We start from the raw sequence: 27,361 nt of genomic DNA on the forward strand, positions 1-27,361 counted from the left end.
AATACCTGGTCTCTCCCCTTCTGCAAATTCCATCTCCTGAGAAAAATAACGCTCATCTTTTTATCAAGTGGAAGAAGTACAAAACCACATACCTGTGCCAACCTATTTTATTTTGAAAAGGAGCTGAAAGCCAGAGAGGGCCGTGGCCCTTACGATTTGCCAAGAGCAGATTCCTGCCCAACCTGGAATTGGTTTCCTTTGTCACAGCGAGCCACGCTAAGCCTGGGCTTTCTTTGGTTCGGCCTCCAGTGGGATCCCGGCGGCAGGGACCGCCTCCCATAAGCCGTCTTTGTTTTTTTGGTAGAGGAGGGCTTTGTTTCCTGGAAACAGTGAAGAGGAAAAAGGGTATTTCTTCAAGAAGGTCATGGTTGACCTAATATGGGCCACAAAGTGGGGCGGCTCAGCGCAAGGAGAAGTAGAAAAATCCTGAAAAAAAAGGAGAGTAAAAATCAACCTCGCTAAGTTCCTTTATCTTCACGATGCCAAGAATGTTGAAATTCAAATGAACGAGTCCACAGGGGTGGGTTGGAGTTGCTTGTCTCCTAACCGCGTTTAAAAGGGGGAAGGTCCCCATCTTGGGGGGCCAGAACATGGTCTGCTCAAAGCTCTTCTAAAAACTCACCCATTGAGGAAAAAGAGGTTCTCATACCTTACCTCTAATAGTTGTCTGTCATCCTGTTCCAGCCAAAAATCCACACTGAGAAAAGGATTCCAGAAATAAGGTCCAATACGGAGTTGCTCCGTCTTCGCGTCGTAAATGCTGATCATCTGGCCATAAAAAGAGGTACAAGTGTTTCAAATAGGCAGGGTCAGAATGAGGTTCCATTGACAGTATTACATGCAAGTAAATTTCACCATCAGTGGCACCTTCCAGGGCCGCAGACAGAGAAGTTTCTATAAAAAGATCTGTATGCTACATTTGCTGAACTGCGAGTCAGTGCCACCTAAATGTAACTAATTAATCTGCTTTTTTTTACCATATTTGTTAGGGGTTTACTATGTGCCAGGCATTGTACTAAGTGCTGGGATAGGTTCCCGCTAATCAATCAATCGTATTTATTGAGCGCTTACTGTGTGCAGAGCGCTGGACTAAGCGCTTGAGAAGTCCAAGTTGGCAACATCTAGAGACGGCCCCTACCCAACAGTGGGCTCACAGTCTAGAAGGGGGAGACAGAGAACAAAACATATTAACAAAATAAATAGAATAGATATGTACAAGTAAAATAAATAGAGTAATAAATACGTACAAACATATATGCCGTAATGTACAACAATCAGATTGGACACAGTCCTTGTTCCACATGAGGCGCACAGTCTTAATCCCCATTTTACAGATGAGTCACAGAGAAGTCAAGTGACTGGCCCAAGTTCATACAGTAGACAGGTGGCTGAATTGGGATTAGAACCCAGATCCTCTGCTTCCCAGGTCTGTGCTCCTTCCGCCAAGCCACGTCGCTTCTTAATAATGTCAAGTTTTCTATTTTGAGTACGGTACCGCGGACTCACACCGAGTAACGGCCTTTTTCTGTAGCATGCACAATTCCAAGCTTACGCATGAACTGCTTCAGAGACCCTTGAGGATGCACAAACACTTGTCAGTTCTCATTAAGTAGAGTTTTGGGTCTCCCAGGCAGCCGCGGGCCAGACTGTGAGCCCGCTGTTGGGTAGGGACCGTCTCCAGATGTTGCCGACTCGTCCTTCCCAAGCGCTTAGTACAGAAAGTGCTCAATAAATACGATTGAATGAATGATTACCCTGCTGTAACGCATGAAGTCAAAAGTAAGTCACACTAAATTTAATTTAGAAACATTTGAAAAAAACGTTTAATTCTCACTCACGGGTCCTCCAGAAAAAGAGCGGGCGGAGCGCAGGTCCTCCTCTGGGCCCCTCTCCGGAAACGAGGCTCTGAAAATCTCCCCGCTCTCCACCCTGACGCCTACGTTGGTGCCGATTTTTGCAGTGAAAGAGAAAGAAAAAGAATTATTATTACGGCCCCCGTTACGCACTGTCCTAAGCGCCGGGGTGGGTGCAAGTTAATTAGGTCAGACTCCATCCCACGTGGGGCTTAGAGTCTAAGAAGGAGGGAGAGCAGGTGTTTAATCTCCATTTTACAGAAAAAGCTCAGTGACTTGCCCAACGTCACCCAGCCAGCAACTAAGTGGCAGAGCTGGGATCAGAGCTCCCAGGCCTGTGCTCTTCCCACTAGGACGTTCCGATATTTTAAAAATAACGGGGTCGACAAAGGATTCGTAAACCTAGGAGATCGGTGTCACTGCTGCAGTGAGAGATAATAATAATAATGGCATTTATAAAGCGCTTACTACGTGCAAAGCAGTAAGCGCTGGGGAGGTTACAAGGTGATCAGGTTGTCCCACGGGGGGCTCACGGTCTTAATCCCCGTTTTACAGATGAGGGAACTGAGGCACAGAGAAGTGAAGTAAGGAGGAAAAATATAAAGTGAGCAGTACAAGCAGCGTGGAAGCAGCGTGGCTCAGTGGAAAGAGCACGGGCTTGGGAGCCAGGGGTCATGGGTTCGAATCCCAGCTCTGCCACATGTCTGCTGTTTGATCTTGGGCAAGTCACTTAATTTCTCTGGGCCTCAGTTCCCTCATCTGTAAAATGGGGATTAAGACTGTGAGCCCCACGTGGGACAACCTGATCACCCTGTATCCTCCCCAGCGCTTAGAACAGTGCTTTGCACATAGTAAGCGCTTAACAAATGCCAATTATTATTATTATTATAACACTCACGGCGTGGCGGGCTTGTCTTGTAAACCAAAACTGGGGGGCTGAGGCCCCCTGCAAACAAACCCCAAAGGTCCCAGGGCCACCAGGCCGAACCGCTGCTCCCATCCTACACGGTTCCAGGTGGGAAATGACATTCCAGCAGGACTCGGTCCGGTGGGTTCCCATCTTCCGGAGCCAGGCTAGACCAAAAAGCACCCTTCTGGGTCCCAAACCGCCCCGCCAGAAAAGTCAGAGGGTACTTACCGATCCCATAAATGATTGGAAAGTGGTCCCCACCTTCCTCGCGATCATTTAATTCTGGGAATAAAAAGAAACGTCATTAAACAGTGCCACTTCGGGCGGCTGAAGCTGCTTTTAAAACCTGGAGCCCGCCGTGTCGAGTTCGCCCCCCGTTCAGGAGGGACGTGAAATCATCAATCGTATTTATTGAGCGCTTACTATGTGCAGAGCACTGTACTAAGCGCTTGGGAAGGACAAATTGGCAACATATAGGGACAGCCCCTACCCAACAGTGGGCTCACAGTCTGCTTCCAGACTGAAAAGCAGGGAGACGCGCAGGGGCTGACGTTTGAGTCTTTCTCCGCTCGGGGTTCGGGTTCGAAGGCCGGAGCGTCGCTGCCTGGAACCTGATCGCATCCGCATCACCCTTCCTGTAATTCTGCACCCAGGGGACACTGACATCACGCCAAAACGCCCGATCACGCAAGAGGCCAGCCTCGACTCAAACGCCTAAATCTGAAAAGAACCCTGTTTCAGAGGGCAGCTGAGCCCAAAAGGCTGCATTTCACCTTGACGGATCCATTTCGGAGCCGGGGGGGAGTGCACGTCCCGCCTCTCGTCCTCAAATAACCATCGTAATGTCAATAATTATAATAGTAGTCGTCGTTCATTCGTTCAATCGTATTTATTGAGCGCTTATTGGGTTCAGAGCACTGTGCTTGTGAAGCGCCTACTATGCGCCAAGCACTGTTCTAAGGTCTGAGGTAGATACGAGGGAAGCAGGTTGTCGGGTAGGGACCATCTCTAGATGTTGCCAACTTGGACTTCCCAAGCACTTAGCACAGTGCTCTGCACACAGTAAGCGCTCAATAAATATGACTGAATGAATGAATGAGGACTACTTAATGATGTCTCTAATAGAGATTTGCAAGGCTAAGCAAGAAAGCTGAATAATAATAATAATGATGGCATTTGTTAAGCGCTTACTATGTGCAAAGCACTGTTCTAAGTGCTGGGGAGGACACAGTTGTCCCATGGGGGGCTCACAGTCTTAATTCCCCATTTTACCGAGAAGTGAAGTGACTTCCCCAAGGTCACACAGCTGGGATCTGAACCGACGACCTCTGGCTCCAAAGCCCGGGCTCCTTCCACTGAGCCACACTACAGAAATAGAGCAAAGGGGCTAAGACAAAAAAAACCCATAAATATCTCTGGTTAAACTACCCTAAATGCTGCTTGACATACGGCCACTATGCAATAACTTCACAGCGTGTCCAGTGGTCTGGTGAAAGTTGGCTCAGAGTACCTTCTTTCGACCATATTTACTGAGCACTGACTGTGCAGGGCACTGTACTGAGCGCTTCGGAGAGTACTACACAACAATAAACGGACCGAGCAGCAGCAGAGGACGAGATGGTTTCGACCGTGACGCTTCACCACCCGACACCTCTAGCTCAGTGTAAAGCCAGGAAGAGGAAGTGTTAGTAATAATAATAATAATAACGGTATTTGTTAAGCGCTCACTATGTGCCGAGCGCTGTTCTGTAGAGATTTGGGGAGCACCAGTCTTTTGATGCTGATGTTTTACCACTCCTCAGTGCCTCCAGATAAAAGCACCACTAGAAGGTAAGTTCCTTGACGGCAAGGAACGTGTCTACTGCCGCTACTGTGTTGTAGCCTTCCCAATCAATCAATCGTATTTATTGAGCGCTTACTGTGTGCACAGCACTGTACTAAGCGCTTGGGAAGTACAAGCTGGCAACATATAGAGACGGTCCCTGCCCAACAGTGGGCTCACAGTCTAGAAGGGGGAGACAGAGAACAAAACAAAACATTCACAAAATAAAATAAATAGATATGTACAAGTATGTACAGACTGATCCCCCTCCTTCCTCTCCCCATCCTTACCTCCTTCCCCTCCCCACAGCACCTGTATGTATGTGCATATGTTTGTACGTATTTATTACTCTATTTTATTTGTACATATTCTATTTATTTTATCATGTTAATATGTTTAGTTGTCTGTCTGTCCCCCTTCTAGACTGTGAGCCCACTGTTGGGTAGGGACCGTCTCTATCTGTTGCCAACTTGGACTTCCCAAGCGCTTAGTCCAGGGCTCTGCACACAGTAAGCGCTCAATAAATGCGGTTGAACGAATGAATGTCGCCGAATTGGACTTCCTAAGCGCTCAATAAATGCGACTGAATGAATGTTGCCAACTTGCACTTCTCAAGCGCTTAGTCCAGTGCTCTGCCCACAGTAAGCGCTCAATAAATGCGGTTGAATGAATGAATGTTGCCGACTTGGACTTCCCAAGCGCTTAGTCCAGTGCTCTGCACACAGTAAGCGCTCAATAAATGCGGTTGAATGAATGAATGTCGCCGACTTGGACTTCCTAAGCGCTCAATAAATGCGACTGAATGAATGAATGTTGCCGACTTGTCCTTCCCAAGCGCTTAGTCCAGTGCTCTGCACACAGTAAGCGCTCAATAAATGCGGTTGAATGAATGAATGTTGCCAACTTGTACTTCCCAAGCGCTTAGTCCAGTGCTCTGCACACAGTAAGCGCTCAATCAGTGCGGTTGAATGAATGAATGTTGCCGACTTGTACTTCCCAAGTGCTTAGTCCAGTGCTCTGCACACAGTAAGTGCTCAATCAATGCGGTTGAACGAATGAATGTCGCCGACTTGTACTTCCTAAGCGCTCAATAAATGTGACTGAATGAATGAATGTTGCCGACTTGTCCTTCCCAAGCGCTTAGTCCAGTGCTCTGCCCACAGTAAGCGCTCAATAAATGCGGCTGAATGAATGAATGTTGCCGACTTGTACTTCCCAAGCGCTCAGTCCAGTGCTCTGCACACAGTAAGCGCTCAGTAAATACGACAATGAATGAATGCTCTCCCAGGTGCTCAGTACGGCGTTCCGCACACAGTAAGCGCTCACTAAATTCCATTAATTGGCGACGTGGGGGATAATGGACCAGCCACGGACGAGGTCTCCTACCACCTCCACTCTGGACCCCCCGTCACACCCTGCTGACCCGTTCCGCCTTCTGGCTTGGGCCAAACACCTAATCTCACGGCACGCACTTCCCCCGGGCCCCTCGGTGACCCAGGCCTACCGTCGTCGGGGGCGAGGACCGTGTCTATCAGTTACAAAGCGCTCTCCACACAGTAAGGGCGCAACAAATACGATCGACTGACTGACTGATCTCCTACAGGCCTAGAGGCAGGCTGACAAGGGTTCATTCGCAAAAACCTAAAGGACCTCGGGCGGAAAATCAAACGCTCTGTCCAGTGAATAGTTGAGAGGATAGTACTCCTCCTCCTCCTCCTGGAGGAGTACAGTGCTCTGCACACAGTAAGCGCTCAATAAATACGATTGATGATGCTGATGCTTTAAAGGGGCCATCTGCAGAGCCTTTAATCAATCAATCAATTGTATTTATTGCGCGCTTACTGTGTGCAGAGCACTGTACTAAGTGCTTGGTTATTAAACCAGCTGATTGGCTCAGGGCTGCTGCCCAGGGGAGGGTGGTATATGTTGCCAATTTGTACTTCCCAAGCGCTCAGTACAGTGCTCTGCACATAGTAAGCGCTCAATAAATATGATTGATGATGATGACACAGGACAATAATTAACCAACGAGGAAATCACCACTGGGCTCAGGGTTTACCATTCATTCATTCAATCCTACTTATCGAGCGCTTACTGTGCGCAGAGCACCGGACTAAGCGCTTGGGAAGTCCAAGTCAGAAACATATAGAGACGGTCCCTACCCGACAGCGGGCTCACAGTCTAAAAGGGGGAGACAGACAATAAAACAAAACACGTGGACAGGTGTCAAGTCATCAGAACAAATAGAAATAAAGCTAGATGCACCGCATTAACACAATAAGTAGAATAGTGTACATGTACAAGTAAAATAGAGTCATAAATCTGTACAAACATATATACGGGTGCTGTGGGGAGGGGAAGGAGGTCATCCGTCCACCCCTGCTCCATACATACCCCTGCTGCCCCCCTTCTAGACTGTGAGCCCACTGTTGGGTAGGGTCTGTCTCTATATGTTGCCAACTTGGACTTCCCAAGCGCTTAGTACAGTGCTCTGCACACAGTCAGCGCTCAATAAATTTGATTGATTGATTGATACATCAGGCCCAACACCCATTTTGGGGGAAGGAAATGAGGCGTCGGATTCCTCTGAGGGCTACACGGCTCCAAAACATCGCTGCACTTACCTGTCGTGCAAAAGGTCACTAGGTGAATGTCGTCTTTCTGCTGGTCCAACTCACCTGCAATTAGAGGTTTCCACTGAGTACATAAAACCGACGGTTGCTGCAATAAATCATCATCATCAATTGTATTTATTGAGCGCTTACTATGTGCAGAGCACTGTACTAAGCGCTTGGGAAGTACAAATTTGCAACATATAGCGACAGTCCCTACCCAACAGTGGGCTCACAGTCTAAAAGGGGGAGAATAAATGCACATCAGCATGGCAGATCGGTCCACTCTACTCAACAGAATAATTCACTGTCCCAGAAGTGTATCATCCCCTTCACCTACTGCAGAAACTCCTCGCCAAACCTCTTTTCTCATCCTCAAAAAGTCAGTTGTACTTAGTGCTTACTGTGTGCAGAGCACTGTATTAAGTGCTCGGGAAAGTGCAATAAAACAATTCAACAGACACATTCCCTGCGCACAACGAGGTTTACAGGGGAATGTATATATGCCTTCCGGCAACTTTCCCAAGGCAAATCATACTACTCCTCGGCATTCCTGTAAATGAGTGCTCCTAACTTGGTGCCGAGGGTACTTTACCTGTGCATATGTTTGTACGTATTTATTACTCTATTTATTGATTTATTTTACTTGTACATATTTATTTTATTCTGTTAACATGTTTTGTTTTGTTCTCTGTCTAGACTGTGAGCCCGCTGTTGGGTAGGGACCGTCTCTATACGTTGCCAACTTTTCATTCATTCATTCAATCGCATTTATTGAGCGCTTCCTGTGTGCAGAGCACCGTACTAAGCGCTTGGAAAGTACAAGCTGGCAACATCTAGAGACGGTCCCTACCCAACAGCGGGCTCACAGTCTAGAAGGGGGAGACAGACGACAAAACAAAACATACTAACAAAATAAAATAAATAGCATAGTAAATACGTACAACTTGGACTTCCCAAGCGCTTAGTCCCGTGCTCTGCACACAGTAAGCGCTCAACAAACACGACAATGAATGAATGAGGGTAGTTCTGATCTGTGCCTCAGTTACCTCACCTGCAAAATGGGGATGGAGGCTATGAGCCCCACGTGGGACAGGGACTGTGTCCACTTGACTGGCTCGTATCCACCCCAGCGCTCAGTGCAGTGCCTGGCGCATAGTAAGCGCTCAACAAATGCCATCATTATTATCGTGAGAGTGGGGGAAAAAAACTGAACTTACTCAGGAGTTGAGAGGTAAGTTTTTGGGACAGCTGTCGGTCATCATTGAAACCTCCGATCAGATGCACTTCCAGCCTAGGAAAGATGGAACCACAGAAAACAGCAATTAAAACACATCCTGGACCTAAAGCCTGGCAAGTCCTTCCAAGTTCAGCCCCAAACCCCCTCCGTAAAACCAGTGCCTCAGTAGTGGTTCAACGGCTGGTGGATGCAATTCCAATTTTTGCGTGATTGGAATTCGGGTTCCAGAGGAGGAACGCTGAATAACCCCAGCTTACCCACCCAAAACGGGTTTCTTTCTCATTTCTGATAGTAAGATAGCTCCAGATTGGGGATTCTCCGGGAGAGTGGCATTGTCTACAGTGACAGGAAAGTCGGGGAAGTGCAGGGTTTGGGCCGGAAGAAAAGGAGCTATGTACAGATGAGAAAACTAAGGTCAGAATCTGGTTGGGTGAGAGTTTTACAGAGAAACTGACTTTACAGTCGGAATTTATTTTCTAAATTGGGATCTTTTGTAACGTAGATGCTCTAAAATTTTAATCACTGACTTATAATTCATGGGGCCTTATTATAGGATGTAAACATGGCATGACAAGTTGGTCGTTATGTGAATTATGCTTTATTATATTTAAGTAACTTCCAAGTGCTGGCTGTAAAGCTCCTGCGGCTCGCCAGGAGGAAGTGAATCCTAGAAAAAGGGTTAGTGATAGAAATGCTTTGGTCTAGTCCTAGTTTCTTGGGAGGAAGCTCTACGTAGTACGCGTTCTGAAGAGAATCCAGCACACTGTACTCGCTTCATAAAAACGCCCTATTATAACAAGTGTGGTCAGTGTGGTCAATTCAGCTCAGGGCTCTGGATTAACTTCAAATAAAGTTTTAACCTCCCCCCATGCGACTGTAACAACTGTGGTCTGTAATGATTGATTGGGAAGATCAAATCAGGCAGGCGCTCATTCTCATGAAGCGGCGAAACAATCGTCGGAACTGTTATAGGTGAGAAGCACCAAAATCTCTGATGTTCACTGAAAAAAATACTAATAATTATGGTACTTGTTAAGCGCTCACTATGTGTCAAGCCCTGGGGTTGACACAAGTCAAGCGCGTTGGACAGAGTCCCTATCCCACACGAGGCTCGCAGTCTAAGCAGGAGGAAGAACGGGTACTGAATACCCATTTTACAGCCGAGGACACTGAGGCCCGGAGAGGTTAAGTGACCGGCCCGGGGTCGCAGAGCAGACACGTGATTAGAACCCGGGTCCTCCCACTCCCGGGCCCGTGCTCTTTTCACTAGGCCACACCGCTGGGGAGGATACACCTTGTAGCCTCCCCAGCGCTTAGAACAGTGCTTGGCACATAGTAAGCGCTTAATAAACGCCATCGTTATTATTATTATTCTAGGAATTCTCGGGCCATGCCCCCGCAACATATAAATGCTAGGAGAGGTGCGTCCTCTGCCCCACAATAGAAACTAAAGAAAGAAAGAAAGAAAAAAATGGAGCGAGCGTCCCTGCTTTTTTAATGGAGAATCAGTCAGTTGATCGCATTGATCGTATTGATCGTAGTTGATCGCTGGGGAGGATACAAGAGAGAACTATGGGCAGTTTTAAACTCCATTTGGAAAAGCAAATCTTCTCTTTTCCCATCCACATATGTTGCCAACTTGTACTTCCCAAGCGCTTAGCGCAGTGCTCTGCACACAGTAAGCGCTCAATAAATACGATTGAATAAATACGATTGAATGAATGAATGAATGAGCCCCCTCCTTCCTCTCCCCCCTTCCCCATCCCTCCCTCCTTACCTCCTTCCCCTCCCCACAGCACCTGTATATATGTAGATGTGTTTGTACGTATTTATTACTCTATTCATTTATTTTATTTGTACATAGTCTATTTTATTTTGTCAATATGCTTTGTTTTGTTCTCTCTCTCCCCCTTCTAGACTGTGAGCCCGCTGTTGGGTAGGGCCCGTCTCCATGTGTTGCCAACTTGTATTTCCCAAGGGCTCAGTCCAGTGCTCTGCACACAGTAAGCGCTCAATACATACGACTGAATGAACGAATCCACATGGTATTCACTTCATTATTTTATTGCTAGTGTTTAAGCAGCTGTTTCCCTCCCCCCAGAGAGGCTCACCTTCCACTCTGTCCCGTGTGCGGTACGGATTTTAAGACTCTCAGCATGAGCGAGACGTCACTTCTGGTGTCTGAGCCATCACAGTGGGCCAGGCAGGTGGCCCCACTCCCTGGAGCCCAGGGAAAACACAGCATTTACGTTACCTCTACAGCGTAAAACGGCAGAGCACACGGAAATTCACAAGGCAGAAAAGGCAGAAGTCGACAAGTCTAACCTATCCCTGCCCCCTAAACCTGCTCACATTTGGCTCCCCTTCCAATTATTCAATCCCTGGCATCTATTAAGCATTTCCTTTGCAAAGTCCTGTACTAAGAGCTCGGGAGTTGGTGGACACGATCCCTGCCCACAAAAAGCAGTGTGGCACAGTGATAAAAAAATACAGGCCAGAGAGTCCAAGGACCTGGGTTCTGAGGCCGGCTCTGCCACGTGTCTGCTGTGTGACCCTGGGCAAGCCACTTAACTTCTCTGTGTCCGTCTCCTCATCTGTAAAACGGGGACTCAATACCTGTTTTCCCTCCTGCTTACGACTGTCAGCCCCACATGGGGCAGGAATTGTGTCCAGACTAATCAATCTGTACCAACCGCAGCGCTTAGTACGGTGCCTGACACACAGTTAGCACTTAACAAATACCGCAGTTGTTATCCCGGCTCTGCCAACTGTAAGCGGTGTGACTGTGGGCAAGTCACTTCACTTCTCTGTGCCTCAGTGACCTCATCTGGAAAATGGGGATTAAGACTGTGAGCCCCCTGTGGGACAACCTGATCACCTTGTAGCGCTTAGAACAGTGCTTTGTACATAGTAAGCGCTTACTAAATGCCATCATCATTATTATTATTACCACCTTTACTAAGGACCTTCGGTCTAGAGAGGGGAGACAGATATTAGAATAAAGTATAGGGATATGCATTTAAGTGTTGTAGGGCTGAGGGTGGGGTGACTATCAAAGTCATAAATTAACAGACAGTTTGTAATTCCCAAGCAATGAATTTTGACAATGGGGCCAAACATTTTAGTAATAGTATGTTACGCACTATGTGCCAAGCACCGTTCTAAGCTCTGGGGTAGATACAAATTAATCAGATTGGACACAGTCCCTGTCCCACATGGGATTCACAATCTTGATCCCCATTTCACAAATGAGGGAACTGAGGCACAGGGAAGCTTAGTGACTTGCCCAACTGAAGGGGCCAGGATTAGAACCCATGTCCTTCTTACTCCCAGGCCTATGCTTCTCTTGAAAGGAAATAGAAAGGCAAGGATAGTGAGGAGCACAGGCAGAGAAGAACTTAGAAAAATCAATCTTTCATATGAGGCGCTCAAAGATTCAGCAGACACATACTCTCTCTCTCTGTGTAACCTTGGAGGGAAAAGCATTCTTCCTCCTAATCATCATTATTGTTATGCTATTTGTTAAGCACTTACTATGTGTCAAGCGCTATCCTAAGCCCTGGGGAAAATACAAATTAGGTTGGACAGAGTCCCTGTCCCATGGGGGGGGTGTTCATTCTAAGTAGGAGGGGGAACCGGGATTGAATCCCCATTCTGCAGTTGAGGAAATTGAGGCCCAGAGGAGTTATGTGACTTGCCCAAGGTTACACAGCAGCGAAGTGGCAGAGTCAGGATTAAACCCCCGGACTTGTGTCCTTCCACCAGGCTATGCTGCCCCTCTTTTTTCTTCTTCATCTGAAACAAACAGCGTGTCCGCTTCAAGCACGGAACCAGGAATGAGGCAGCGACTCACCGGGCTAAGCGACCAGCTCCGCCACTCATCTGGAAAATGGGGATTCAGAACGGCAGTCCTACGCGGGGCTTTAGCTTGGTACAGTGTACGGCACATAACAAGCGCTTAATAAATACCATTAAAAAAAAAAAACAAAAATACACCCAACTATGCCCCGGGCACTTTCCCCAAAACCTGTCCTTCTCCTCAACCTGAGCAAAAGAATCAGGGCGGTCGTGCGAGTTCAGGTCTCGCCGACCTCTCCCAAACCTGTGTCTCTCAGGACCACGATGTGGCAAGTGGTGGCATCATCGGAACCCAGAACGGAGACGGAGCCTGCGTCAGAAACAGAAAGAAAATAAGGTACCCGGCAGCTTTGTGGTCCGGGAGTTACATTCACTGCTTTTTTAACGTACCGTCGTTCGGGGAAGTCACCGCAAGCTCTCTCTGTTGTACGTAGAGGAGGCCCCGGGGTCCCACGCGCTGCACAGGCTGACTCGTGAGTTTGCGGGCTCCTTCCTGTTTCATTGAAGGGAAAAAAAAATAATGACATCGTGCAAATTAGAAAGGCCTTGAATGGTTAAAAGGTCTGACATAAGCTTTAGCGTCTCCCGAAGAAAGGAAGCAAGAAAATGCCTGCCGACTGCAAGCTTGCTGTGAAGAGAGAATGCGTCTATCGACTCTTTTGCACCGTACCCTCCCAAGTGCTCAGTACAGTGATCTGTACACGGTAAACGCTGGATAAATACCATTGATGAGGACGAAGATGAAGATAGTGCCGGACAAACATTTAAAGGGATGACTGGAACTATGAAATTGCTTCATCGGCATGATGCCTGGAGCAGTAAAGAAATTTCAGTTCCTTCTCAGTCCCTGGAAATCAATCAATCAGTAGTATTTATCGCACGCGCTATGTGCAGAGCACAGTTCTAAGAGCTTGGGAAATGGGAGACATAGCACTTTTCCTGCCCACATGAGCTTACAGTCTAGAAGATAATATTAATAAAGGTATTTGTTGAGCGCTTACCATGTGCCAAGGACTGTTCTGAGATTCAACATTGTAGTTCATCGTCTCAGGTGAACCCAAAGTTCTTCACAACCCTGAATTTTCAAAAGGAGTCAGGGGCCCAGACCCTTGATCTTCTATTTCTAAATAAAGAGACCGGACGGCTTGCAAAAATGAAGAAGCAAATCTACGAATTCATTCTAGGGTCGCTCACCACGACGTGCCGTAGTGAATGGGGATGAAAACCAACAGAAGAGGAAAAACTCGACTTTGAGTTAAAAATATCCATTGTTGGAGGCTGATCTACTTGTGTACACATATTAATTTTTACTGATAGCAAAAGAGTGTATTATTTTACCAGGCCCGTCGTACCCCAGGTTACCGTAGTGAATGAGGATGAAAACCAACAGAAGAGGAAAAACTCGACTTTGAGTTAAAAATATCTATTGCTGGAGGCTGATCTACTTGTGCATGCATATTAATTTTTATTGATAGCAAAAGAGTGTATTATTTTACCAGGCCCATCATACCCCAGGTTACCGTAGTGAATGAGGATGAAAACCAACAGAAGAGCAAAAACTCGACTTTGAGTTAAAAATATCCATTGCTGGAGGCTGATCTACTTGTGTACGCATATTAATTCTTATTGATAGCAAAAGAGTGTATTATTTTACCAGGCCTGTCGTTCCCCAGGTTACGACCGCTCTACGAGACATGGAACCCGGGGATACTTCCTGCCCCATCTGTTGACCTGTATATATGTATGTACATATTTATTACTCTATTTATTTTACTTGTACATATCTATTCTATTTATTTTATTTTGTTAGTACGTTTGGTTTTGTTCTCTGTCTCCCCCTTCTAGACTGTGAGCCCACTGCTGGGTAGGGACTGTCTCTATATGTTGCCAACTTGGACTTCCCAAGCGCTTAGTACAGTGCTCTGCACACAGGAAGCGCTCAATAAATACGATTGATTGATGGATCGATTGATTGACCTGCACAGGTGAATCCCATTCCCAAAGTTATGTCTAATGACAGTGGGGAAATCCACTTCCTAGCCAGGACCCTGCTGCTTTCCTTGGCTTCCCTGGCACCGCTGTCCACATCTCTCCCCCGTCTTCCCTCCTCGTTTTCTGAAAACAATGAGCCAAGGGCCACTCCCGCAGGAGAAGAAGGGCTGTTCTTGCTTCTGAGGGCCATGACTGGCCTCCTTCCCCTTCCCGTCGGCCTCGCCTCGCTTCCTTGGCCTTGGCTGCGGAAACGGGCCGGGAATGACGGGATTCCCGGAGCAGGAAGAGGCCAGGAGCCGCCGTTCCGCGTCCAAGCCAGGGCTACCTGCTCCTCCTTTCTTGTTCCCGGGACAGGCCGGTGAGGGAAGCGCATGCTGCCAGCATGGAGGGAAAGGGGTGCCACGGCTCGGAGGGTGAGAGGGCGATTTGTACAGACTTATTACTCTGCTTGACTTGTACATATTTACTATTTTATTGATTTTGTTAACGACGTGCATCTAGCTTTAATTCTATTTGTTCGGTCGACTTGACACCTGTCCACGTGTTTTGTCGTCCGTCTCCCCCTTCTAGACCGTGAGCCCGCTGTTGGGTAGGGACCGTCTCTATACGTTGCCGACTTGTACTTCCCAAGCGCTTAGTACAGTGCTCTGCCCACAGTAAGCGCTCAATAAATACGATTGAAATTCATTCAATCGTATTTATTGAGCGCTTACTGTGGGCAGAGCACTGTAGCTTTGGTTTGAAATTCATGGCAGCACCAGGGGTCACGATAAAGGGTGAGGGACGGGGGGCTGGAAAGCTACTGGGAACAGGGGAGTGGGAGGCAACAAGAAGGGGCGGGGAAGGATTTACAGTCACTCTGACTTACCTGCGATGCTCAGACGCCACGTCAGGGCTAACGCTGGGACAGAACCTAACCGAGTGCACCCAAGTCTACGGGAAAATAATAATAGTAATAATAATAATAATAATAATGGCATTTACTAAGCGCTTACTATGTGCCAAGCACAGTTCTAAGCACTGGGGAGGTTACAAGGTGATCAGGTTATCATCATCATCAATCGTATTTATTGAGCGCTTACGGTGTGCACAGCCCTGTACTAAGCGCTTGGGAAGTACAAGTTGGCAACATATAGAGACAGTCCCTACCCAACAGTGGGCTCACAGTCTAAAAGGGGGAGACAGAGAACAAAATCAAATATACTAACAAAATAAAATAAATAAATTGTCCCATGTGGGGCTCACAGTCTTCATCCTCATTTTACAGATGAGGTGACAGGCCCAGAGAAGCTAAGTGACTGGCCCGAAGTCACACAGCTGACAAGTGGCGGCGCCGGAACTCGAACCCGTGACCTCCGACTCTTTCCACTGAGCCACGCTGCAATGCAACCGTTCCCGAGGCACTCGCGATTTCAGGGTCCGTGATCCGGTTATATCATGGGGTGCCCCTCCTGGGAACATTTTTGGAATTACTTGTCTTTGCCTTGGCTGAAAAAATACCATCGAAAGACAGCAGCGACTTCAAGTCTCTTAGGGCTACTTAAAAAAAAATAACAAAAAAACTAAGGCAGGTGAAACAAACTCATTCAAAATTCTTGTTTCAGAAGTGATTTCAAGGGGTGATTTTTACCCATTCCTGGCACTAGTCAATGGATGTTAAAAATTAATTACAATATTTTGTCAAAGGGGTCAAGCTAAAACTACATTTTTACATTGCCAACTTGTACTTCCCAAGCGCTTAGTAGAGTGCTCTGCACACAGTAAGTGCTCAATAAATATGACTGAATGAATGAACAGGGCCTATTTTTTTTGGCATCACTTCCCTCAACAGGCAAAGAGTTTAACCACACACAAACACACACTCTCTCTCTCTCTCTCTCTTATATATTATATATATATATATATATATATATATATATGTATACACACACACACAGACTAAAGCATTTCTATCACTAACCCTTATACTATGATTTTCTTCCTCCTGGTGAGTCACAGGAGCTTTACAGCCAGCACTTGGAAGTTACTTAAATATAATAAAGTATAATTCACATAACGACCAACTTGTCATGCCATGTTTACATCCTATAATAAGGCTCCATGAATTATAAGTCAGTGATTAAAATTTTAGAGCATCTACATTGCAAAAGATCCCGATTTAGAAAACAAATTCCGACTATAAAGTCAGTTTCTCTGTAAAACTCTCACCCAACCAGATTCTCTATCCGTCTCTATCTGTTGCCAACTTGTACTTCCCAAGCGCTTAGTACAGTGCTCTGCACACAGTAAGCGCTCAATAAATATGATTGATTGATTCTGACCTTAGTTTTCTCATCTGTACATAGCTCCTTTTCTTCCGACCCAAACCCCGCACTCCCCGACTTTCCTGTCACTGTAGACAATACCACTCTCCTCCGCGTCTCACGAGCCCGTAATTCTGGCGTTGTCACCGACTCATCTCTCTCATTCGGCCCACGTGGCTCAGTGGAAAGAGCCCGGGCTTGGGAGTCAGAGGTCATGGGTTCAAATCCCGGCTCCGCCGCCTGTCACTTTGGGCAAGTCACTTCGCTTCTCTGGGCCTCAGTTACCTCATCTGTCAAATGGGGATGAAGACTGTGAACCCCCTGTGGGACAACCTGATAGCCTTGTAACCTCCCCAGCGCTTAGACTAGAGCTTTGCACATAGTAAGCGCTTAATAAATGCCATCATTATTATTATTATTATTATTATTAATGGCCCTCATCTGTAAAATGGGGATTAAGACTGTGAGTCCCACAGGGGACAACCCGATCACCTTGTATCCTCCCCAGCGTTTAGAACAGTGCTTGGCACATAGTAATCGCTCAACAAATACCAAAATTATTATTATTAACTCTCACGATGCCTTATCAGTTCTATCTTCACATCATCCCCATCCCAACTGCCACCACATGAATCCACGCACTTCTCCTTCTCCCACGCTGACGACTTCATCCGCCTCCTCAGTGACCTCCCTGCCTCCTTGTCTCTCCCCAGTCCGGTCCATACTTCATTCTGCTGCACGGATCACTTTTCTAAAGAAACCGTTCAGTCCACATTTGCCAACATTGAAGACCCTCCGACGGTTGCCCATCTGGCTCCGTAGCCGACAGAAGCTCCTTCCCGTTGAATTTAAAGCACTCAGTCACCTGGCCCCCTCCTACCTCGCCTCCCTCATTTTTTCATTCATTCACTCAATCGTATTTATTGAGCGCTTACTGTGTGTGCGGAGCACTGGACTAACCTCATCTCCTCCGACGGCCCAGCCAGCTCACTCGCTGTGCCCAGATCTTGCCACCGACCCCTTTCCCGCATCCTCCGCCTGGCCTGGAACTCCCTCCCTTCCCACCTAAATGCCGGAATACCCCTTTCCCGCATCCTCCGCCTGGCCTGAAACTCCCTCCCTTCCCACCTAAATGCCGGAATACCCCTCTCCCCACTTTCAGAGCCTTATCGAGATCAAAGCTCCGCCACTTGTCTGCTGTGTGACTTTGGGCCAGTCACTTCACTTCTCTGAGCCTCAGTTCCCTCATCTGTAAAATGTATTAACACTGTGAGCCCCCCGTGGGACAACCTGATCACCTTGTAACCTCCCCAGCGCTTAGAACAGTGCTTTGCACATAGTAAGCGCTTAATAAATGCCATTATTATTATTATTATTATTATAAGAGTCCTTCCCCAACCAAGCCCTCTTTTCCTCATCTCCCTCTGCCTTTTGAGTCTTCTAGGCACTTGAATCTGTGACCTTTGGGGATCGCCCCACCTTCAACCCTACAGTGCTTACGTACAGATCTACAAATTGTACATTATAAATTATATTACAAATTCTTTACATTAACATGTATATATGTTTGTACATATTACTCTATTTATTTTACTTGTACATATCTATTCCCTATATGTTGCCAACTTGTCCTTCCCAAGCGCTTAGTACAGTGCCCTGCACACAGTAAGCGCTCAATAAATACGATTGATGATGATGATTGATTTTATTTTGTTAGGATGTTTGGTTTTGTTTTCTGTCTCCCCCTTTTAGACTGTGAGCCCACTGTTGGCTAGGGACTGTCTCTATATGTTGCCAACTTGTTCTTCCCAAGCGCTTAGTCCAGTGCTCTGCACACAGTAAGCGCTCAATAAATACGATTGATTGATTGATTAACGTCTGTCTGCCTCCCCCCTACGCTGTTAAGCTTGTTGTGGGGAAAGAACACGACTACCAACTCTGTTGTACTCTTCCAAGCACTAAGAACAATCAATCGTATTTATTGAGCGCTTACTGTGCGCAGAGCACTGTACTAAGCGCTTGGGAAGTACAAGTTGGCAAAATATAGAGACAGTCCCTACCCAACAGTGGGCTCTCTGCACATAGAAAGCACTCAAAAAATGCCATTGGTGATGCTGATTCATTCAATCAATCAATCAATCGTATTTATTGAGCGCTTCCTGTGTGCAGAGCACTGTACTAAGCACTTGGGAAGTACAAGTTGGCAACATATAGAGACAGTCCCTACCCAACAGTGGGCTCACAGTCATTCATTCAATCGTATTTATTGAGCGCTTGCTGTGTGCTCTGTACTAAGTTGGCAACATAGAGACAGTCATTCATTCATTCAATCGTATTTACTGAGCGCTTACTGTGTGCAGAGCACTGTACTAAGCGCTTGGGAAGTCCAAGATGGCAACATATAGAGACGGTCCCTACCCAACAACGGGCTCGCAGTCTAGAAGGGGGAGACAGACAACAAAACATGTGGACAGGTGTCATCAGAATAAATAGAAGTAAAGCTAGTTGCACAGCATTAACAAAATAAATAGTAAATATGTACAAGAATAGTAAATATATACGATCATCTATAAAATAGAGACGGAATGCCTGTTCTCCCTTCCCCTTAGACAAGGGGACTGTGCCCAAACTGATTACTCTGTATCTACTCCAGGGTGTGGCACAAAGTAAGCACTTAAAAACTACTATTGTTATTATTATAATAATAAGTAGAGATGTCCTGAAGGCAAGGAGAATTGCGAGACTACGGAGAGGGGGAAAGGTCACCACTGGAAAGGCAGATTTGGGAATAATCCATGTAGAGCTACAGATTCATTCATTCAATCGTATTTATTGAGCGCTTACTGTGTGCAGAGCACTGTACTAAGCGCTTGGGAAGGACAAGTTGGCAACATCTAGAGACGGTCCCTACCCAACAGTGGGCTCACAGTCTGGAAGTTGAAGCCAAAGATAAGAAGCGGAGAGAATCATTATTTTTTCATATTTTAAATGATCCAAATAACTGTGGAACCGCTTCCGTACTTATTATGTACCAAACACTGTGCTATGGGCTGGCCTGTCAGCTCGTTGTGGGCAGGGAATCAATCAATCGTATTTATTGAGCGCTTACTGTGTGCAGAGCACTGTACTAAGCGCTTGGGAAGTACAAGTTGGCAACATATAAAGACAGTCCCTACCCAACAGTGGGCTCACAGTCTAAAAGGAATATGTCTGCTTATTGTTATACTGTACTTTCCCAGTGCTCTACACACACATTCTCTGGGCCTCAGTTCCCTCATCTGTAAAATGGGGATGAAGACTGCGAGCCCCACGTGGGACAACCTGATCGCCTTGTAACCTCCCCAGCGCTCAGAACAGTGCTTTGCACATAGTAAGCGCTTAATAAATGCCATCATTATTATTATTATGATGTCCAACCTGCTTACCTTGTATGTCCCCCAGCGTTCAGTACAATAGCATTTGGCCCCTTGTAAGCACTTCACAGATATTATTACCGTTATTATTAAGTACGGGTCTGGTGGAATGATCATTTTGGTCCAATTTTGATGGTATTTGGGGGGTGTTCAATACGTGCAGAGCGCTGTATTTCTATTTAAGTTCTTGAGAGTGTACAACAGAGTTGGCGGTCATTTTCCCAATATGTTGCCAACTTGTACTTCCCAAGCGTTTAGTACAGTGCTCTGCACACAATAAGCGCTCAATAAATACGGTTGATTGATTGATTCACTGGGCCTCAGTTCCCTCATCTGTAAAATGGGGATGAAGACTGTGAGCCCCACGTGGGACAACCTGATCGCCTTGTAACCTCCCCAGCGCACAGAACGGTGCTTTGCACACAGTAAGCGCTTAATAAATGCCATTATTATTATTATTATTATGTCCAACCTGCTTACCTTGTATGTCCCCCAGCGTTCAGTACAATAGCTTTTGGCCCCTTGTAAGCACTTCACAGATATTATTACCGTTATTATTAAGTACGGGTCTGGTGGAATGATCATTTTGGTCCAATTTTGATGGTATCTGGGGGGTGATGAATACGTGCAGAGCGCTGTATTTCTATTTAAGTTCTTGAGAGAGTACAACAGAGTTGGCGGACATTTTCCCAATATGTTGCCAACTTGTACTTCCCAAGTGCTTAGTACAGTGCTCTGCACACAGTAAGCGCTCAATAAATATGATTGATTGATTGATTGATCTTTTCCCCCTGCCCAGAAGGAGCTTACAGGTGTAACAGATGAGCCTTTCAACCTCCTGTAAATTGGAAACCTCCCAACCCAGGCCCGGAGGGCAGAGAGAGGGAGTGGGGTCATCGGAGTGCCATCACCAGGATGGGCACGGGGTGCCAATTGATGGTATTTATTGGGTGCTTTTAAAGAGGCTATTTGTTAAAAGCTTCCTCTGTATTCATAATAATAATATATTTAATAATTGTGGCATTTGTTAAGCATTTACTGTGTGCCAGGCACTGTACTAAGCGCTGGGGTGGATACAAGCAGATCACAGTGGACCCAGTCCCTGTCATTCATTCAATCGTATTTACTGAGCGCTTACTGTGTGCAGAGCACGCAGAGTCCTACTACTTGGGGCTCATAGTCTCAATCCCCATTTTACAGATGAGGTCACTGAGGCCCAGGGAAGGGAAGTGCCTTGCCCAAGGTCACACGGCGGACACGGGCGGGGTCTAGATTAGAACCCATGACCTTCTGACTCGCAGGCCCGATACAGGAGGCACCATACTAAACGCTGGGGTGGATACAAGCTACGTGGGGCTCACAGTCTTAATCTTCATTTTACGGACAAGGGAACTGAGACACGGAGAAGTGAATAATAATAATAATAATAATAATGGCATTTGTTAAGCGCTTACTATGTGCCAAGCACTGTTCTAAGCACTGGGGGGATGCAGGTTGTCCCACCTGGGGCTCACAGTCTTCATCCCCATTTTACAGACGAGGTCACTGAGGCCCAGAGAAGTGAAGTGACTTGCCCGAAGTCACACAGCTGGCAAGTGGCGGAGCCGGGATTTGAACCCATGACCTCTGACTCCAAAGCCCGCGCTCTTTCCACTGAGCCACGCTGCTTCTCTCGCCCACGGTCACACAGGAGACCCGGTGGCGGAGCTGAGATAGGAACCCCGGTCCTTCTGACCCACAGGCCCGTGCTCTATCCACTAGGTCACCCCGTTTACTACGTGCAGAGCACTGTACTGAGCGCTTAGAACAGTGCTCTGCACATAGTAAGCCCTTAATAAATGCTATCATTATTATTATCATCATGTATTATCATATAATATTATCATTAGAGAAGCAGCGTGGCTCGGTGGAAAGAGCACGGACTTTGGAGTCAGAGGTCGTGGGTTCAAATCCCGGCTCCGCCACTTGTCAGCTGGGTGACTTGGGGCAAGTCACGTCACTTCTCTGGGCCTCAGTGACCTCATCTGGAAAATGGGGATTAAGATTGTGAGCCCCCCGTGGGACAACCTGCTTGTAACCTCTCCAGCGCTTAGAACAGTGCTTGGCACATAGTAAGCGCTTAATAAATGTCATTATTATTATTATTATTATTATTATTACTACTAAGTGGTTGGGACAGTCCAGTCCAACAGAGTTGGTCAACGCTTCTCCTGCCCACAACAAGCTCACATGCTTATTCCTCAGCACATTTCATTTTGTCGCCTGCCACGCCTTGACGGTCAGTGGGTTAACTGTATTTATTAAGCGCTCCCTGAGTGCAGAACACTAAACTAAGCGCTTGGGAGAGGGCACCACAACAATCAACAGACACAGTCCCTAGCCGAGAAGCAGTGGTTAGAGCCCAGGCTTGGGAGTCAGAAGGTCACGGGTTCTAATCCGTGTGCTTATCTGCTGTGTGACCTTGGGCGACTCACTTCACTTCTCTGGGCCTCATTTCCCTCCTCTGTAAAATGGGGATTGAGACCGTGTGAGCCCCACGTGAGACTCCCCCTTCTAGACTGTGAGCCCACTGTTGGGTAGGGACCGTCTCTAGATGTTGCCAGCTTGGACTTCCCAAGCGCTTAGTACAGTGCTCTGCACACAGTAAGCGCTCAATAAATACAATTGATTGAATGAATGAATGAATAAATGAATGAGACAGGGACTGTGTCCAACCCATGGGCTTGTGTCCACCCCAGCGCTTAGAACAGTGCCTGACACACAGTAAGTGCTTAACGAATACTACAATAATAATAATAATAATAATACACATTACAGCCTACAGTCTTGCTTTTACACAGTCAGAACTTAATAATAATAAAAGTTACAGCCTACAGGGCTGCTGGTACACAGTAAGAGCTTAATAATAATAATAATAATTAATAATAATAGATGTTACAACTTACAGTGCTGCTGGTACACAGTAAGAGCCTAATAATAATGATGATTAATAATAATAATAAAGGTTACGGCCTACACAGTAAGAGCTTAATAATAATAATGATGATTAATAATAATAATAGAGGTTACAGCCTACAGTGCTGCTGGCACACAGTAAGAGCTTAATAATAATGATGATTAATAATAATAATAGAGGTTACACCTACAGTGCTGCTGGTACACAGTAAGAGCTTAATAATAATAATACTAATAATGAATGATAATAATAATAATAGAGGTTACAGCCTACAGTGCTGCTGGTGCACAGTAAGAGCTTAATAATAATGATGATTAATAATAATAATAGAGGTTACAGCCTACAGTGCTGCTGGTACACAGTAAGAGCTCAATAATATTAATAATAGTAATAATAATAGAGATGACAGCTTACAGTGCTGCTGGTACACAGTAAGAGCTTAATAATAATAATACTAATAATGAATGATAATAATAATAATAATAGAGGTTACAGCCTACAGTGCTGCTGCTACACAGTAAGAGCTTAATAATAATAATAATGATAGTAGAGGCTACAGCCTACAGTGCTGCCGGTACACAGTAAGATCATAATAATAATAATAGAGCTTACAGCCTACAGTGCTGGTGCTACACAGTAATAGCTTCCCAATAATAATAATAATAAAGGTTACAGCCTACAATGCTGCTGCTACACAGTAATAGCTTAATAATAACAATAATAAAGGTTACAGCCTACAGAGCTGTTGGTACACAGTAAGAGCTTAATAATAATATTAATAATAGTAATAATAATAAAAATGACAGCTTACAGTACAGCTGGTACACAGTAAGAGCTTAATAATAATAATGCTAATAATGAATGATAATAATATTAATAAAGGTTACAGCCTACAGTGCTGCTGGTACACAGTAAGAGCTTAATAATAATGATGATTAATAATGATAATAGAGGTTATGGCCTACAGTGCTGCTGGCACACAGTAAGAGCTTAATAATAATGATGATTAATAATAATAATAGAGGTTACAGCCTACAGTGCTGCTGGTACACAGTAAGAGCTTAATAATAATATTAATAATAGTAATAATAATAGAGATGACAGCTTACAGTGCTGCTGGTACACAGTAAGAGCTTAATAATAATAATACTAATAATGAATGATAATAATAATAATAATGATAGAGGTTACAGCCTACAGTGCTGCTGGTATACAGTAAGAGCTTAATAATAATAATGAATAATAATGATAATAGAGGCTACAGCCTACAGTGCTGCCGGTACACAGTAAGATCATAATAATAATAATAGAGGTTACAGCCTACAGTGCTGCTGCTACACAGTAATAGCTTCCCAATAATAATAATAAAGGTTACAGCCTACAATGCTGCTGCTACACAGTAATAGCTTAACAATAATAATAATAATAAAGGTTACAGCCTACAGTGCTGCTGCTACACAGTAAGAGCTTATCAATACTAATAATAAGGAGGAGGAGAAGAAGAAAGCTTACAGCCTTCAGTGCTGCTGGTACACAGTAAGAGCTTAATAAATAATAATAACAATAATAAGAATCAGAATATCAGAAGTTACAGCCTACAGGGCTGCTGGTATCTGGTAAGAGCTTAATAAATAATAATAACAATAAGAAGAAGAATAACAGAAGTTACAGCCTACAGGGCCGCTGGTGTACGGTGAGAGAAAAGAAGAAGAAGAAGAAGAAAGAAGAAGGAAGGAGAAAAAGAAGAAGAGGAAGAAGAAGAAGAAGAACAAGAACAGAAGATACAGCGTACAGGGCCACTGGTATATGGTAAGAGCTTAATAAATAAGAATAAGAATAACAGAAGTTACACCCTACAGAGCCACTGGTGTACGGTAAGAGCTTAATAAATAAAAAGAATAACAGAAGTTACAGCCTACAGTGCTGCTGGTATACGGTAAGAGCTTAGTAAATAAGAAGAATAACAGAAGTTACAGCCTACAGGGCCGCTGGTATATGGTAAGAGCTTAATAAATAATAAGAAGAATAAGAATAACAAAAGTTACAGCCTACAGTGCTGCTGGTATATGGTAACAGCTTAATAAATAATAATAACAATAATAAGAATAAGAATAACAGAAGTTACAGCCTACAGGGCCGCTGGTATATGATAAGAGCTTAATAAATAATAATAATAATAAAAAGAATAACAGAAGTTGCAGCCTACAGTGCTGCTGGTATACAGTAAGAGCTTAATAAATAAGAAGAGGAATAACAGAAGTTGCAGCCTACAGGGCCGCTGGTATACGGTAAGAATAAATAATAAGAAGAAGAAGAAGAAGAATAACAGAAGTTACAGCCTACAGTGCTGCTGGTATAAGGTAAGAGCTTACTAAATAAGAAGAAGAATAACAGAAGTTGCAGCCTACAGGGCCACTGGTATACGGTAAGAACTTAATAAATAATAATAAGAAGAATAACAGAAGTTACAGCCTACAGTGCTGCTGGTATATGGTAAGAGCTTAATAAATAAGAATAAGAATAACAGAAGTTGCAGCCTACAGGGCCGCTGGTATACGGTAAGAGCTTAATAAACAATAAGAAGAAGAATAACAGAAGTTACAGCTTACAGTGCTGTTGCTATACGGTAAGAGCTTAATTAATAAGAATAACAGAAGTTGCAGCTTACAGGGCCACTGGTATACGGTAAGAACTTAATAAATAATAAGAAGAAGAATAACAGAAGTTACAGCCTACAGTGCTGCTGGTATACGGTAAGAGCTTAATAAATAAGAATAAGAATAACAGAAGTTACAGCCTACAGGGCCACTGGTATATGGTAAGAACTTAATAAATAATAATAAGAAGAAGAATAACAGAAGCTGCAGCTTACAGGGCCACTGGTATACGGTAAGAGCTTAATAAACAATAATAAGAATAACAGAAGTTACAGCCTACAGTGTTGCTGGTATATGGTAAGAGCTTAATAAGAAGAATAACAGAAGTTACAGCCTATAGGGCCGCTGGTATATGGTAAGAACTTAATAAATAATAAGAAGAATAACAGAAGTTACCATATACCAGCAGCACTGTAGGCTGTAAGTGCTGAACAAATAATAAGAATAACAGAAGTTACAGCCTACAGTGCTGCTGGTATACAGTAAGAACTTAATAATAATAATAATAATAACAGAAGTTACAGCCTACAGGGCCACTGGTATACGGTAAGTACTTAATAAATAATAATAATAAGAAGAAGAATAACAGAAGTTACAGCCTACAGTGCCGCTGGTATATGGTAAGAGCTTAATAAATAAGAATAAGAATAACAGAAGTTGCAGCCTACAGTGCTGCTGCTATACGGTAAGAGCTTAATAAACAATAATAAGAATAACAGAAGTTACAGCCTACAGTGTTGCTGGTATACGGTAAGAGCTTAATAAGTAAGAATAACAGAAGTTACAGCCTATAGGGCCGCTGGTATACGGTAAGAACTAAATAAATAATAATAAGAAGAATAACAGAAGTTACCATATACCAGCAGCACTGTAGGCTGTAAGTGCTTAACAAATAATAAGAATAACAGAAGTTACAGCCTACAGTGCTGCTGGTATACAGTAAGAACTTAATAATAATAATAATAATAACAGAAGTTACAGCCTACAGGGCCACTGGTATACGGTAAGTACTTAATAAATAATAATAAGAAGAAGAACAACAGAAGTTACAGCCTACAGTGCCGCTGGTATATGGTAAGAGCTTAATAAATAAGAATAAGAATAACAGAAGTTGCAGCCTACAGTGCCGCTGGTATACGGTAACAGCTTAATAAACAATAATAACAGAAGTTACAGCCTACAGTGCTGCTGGTATACGGTAAGAGCTTAATAAATAAGAAGAATAACAGACGTTACAGCCTATAGGGCCGCTGGTATACGGTAAGAACTTAATAAATAACAATAAGAAGAAGAATAACAGAAGTTACCATATACCAGCAGCACTGTAGGCTGTAAGTGCTTAACAAATAATAAGAACAACAGAAGTTACAGCCTACAGTGCTGCTGGTATACGGTAAGAACTTAATAAATAATAATAAGAAGAAGAATAACAGAAGTTACAGCCTACAGTGCTGCTGATATACGGTAAGAGCTTAACAAATAAGAAGAATAACAGAAGTTACAGCCTACAGGGCTGCTGGTACTCGGTAAGGGCTTAATAAATAATAATTAAGAAGAGGAATAGCAGAAGTTACAGCGTGCAGGGCCGCTGGTACCCAATAAGATCTTACTAGTCCTAATAATGATAATGACTTTGATGATGATTTTATCGTAGAGTGTGCGGGCTTACCCGCAGGCGAGGATGGCGAGCGCAGGTTGCCAGCGGTGCCGGGCCGCCGCCCTCCAGGACCAGCGGCATCGCCCCG

At 44.8% G+C, this 27,361-nt stretch overlaps 1 protein-coding gene across 1 annotated transcript; it reads right to left on the minus strand.

The window, feature by feature from the left end:
* Positions 1-91: 91 nt before the first annotated feature.
* NTAN1 (N-terminal asparagine amidase) lies at positions 92-27,361 on the minus strand. The gene is made up of 10 exons (XM_038763285.1): positions 27,286-27,361; positions 12,686-12,788; positions 12,540-12,605; positions 10,549-10,657; positions 8,418-8,491; positions 7,210-7,263; positions 2,992-3,045; positions 1,839-1,936; positions 655-768; positions 92-426 (listed from the first exon to the last, which is right to left on the minus strand). Exons 1-10 carry the CDS (start codon positions 27,352-27,354, stop codon positions 217-219), a joined length of 951 nt encoding a protein of 316 aa, XP_038619213.1. The 5' UTR covers positions 27,355-27,361; the 3' UTR covers positions 92-216.

The sequence above is a fragment of the Tachyglossus aculeatus genome, chromosome 21 (assembly GCF_015852505.1).
Source record: "Tachyglossus aculeatus isolate mTacAcu1 chromosome 21, mTacAcu1.pri, whole genome shotgun sequence".
NCBI classification, from domain to species: domain Eukaryota; kingdom Metazoa; phylum Chordata; class Mammalia; order Monotremata; family Tachyglossidae; genus Tachyglossus; species Tachyglossus aculeatus.

Excerpts from the sequence above, each read along its gene's own strand:
- NTAN1 (XM_038763285.1), bottom strand. The coding sequence starts at position 27,354 with ATGCCGCTGGTCCTGGAGGGCGGCGGCCCGGCACCGCTGGCAACCTGC. Across the intron at positions 12,789-27,285 it reads CTCGCCATCCTCGCCTGCGG|GAAGGAGCCCGCAAACTCAC; the intron begins GTAAGCCCGCAC and ends TCAATGAAACAG. Across the intron at positions 7,264-8,417 it reads ACTTACCTCTCAACTCCTGA|GTGAGTTGGACCAGCAGAAA; the intron begins GTAAGTTCAGTT and ends CTCTAATTGCAG.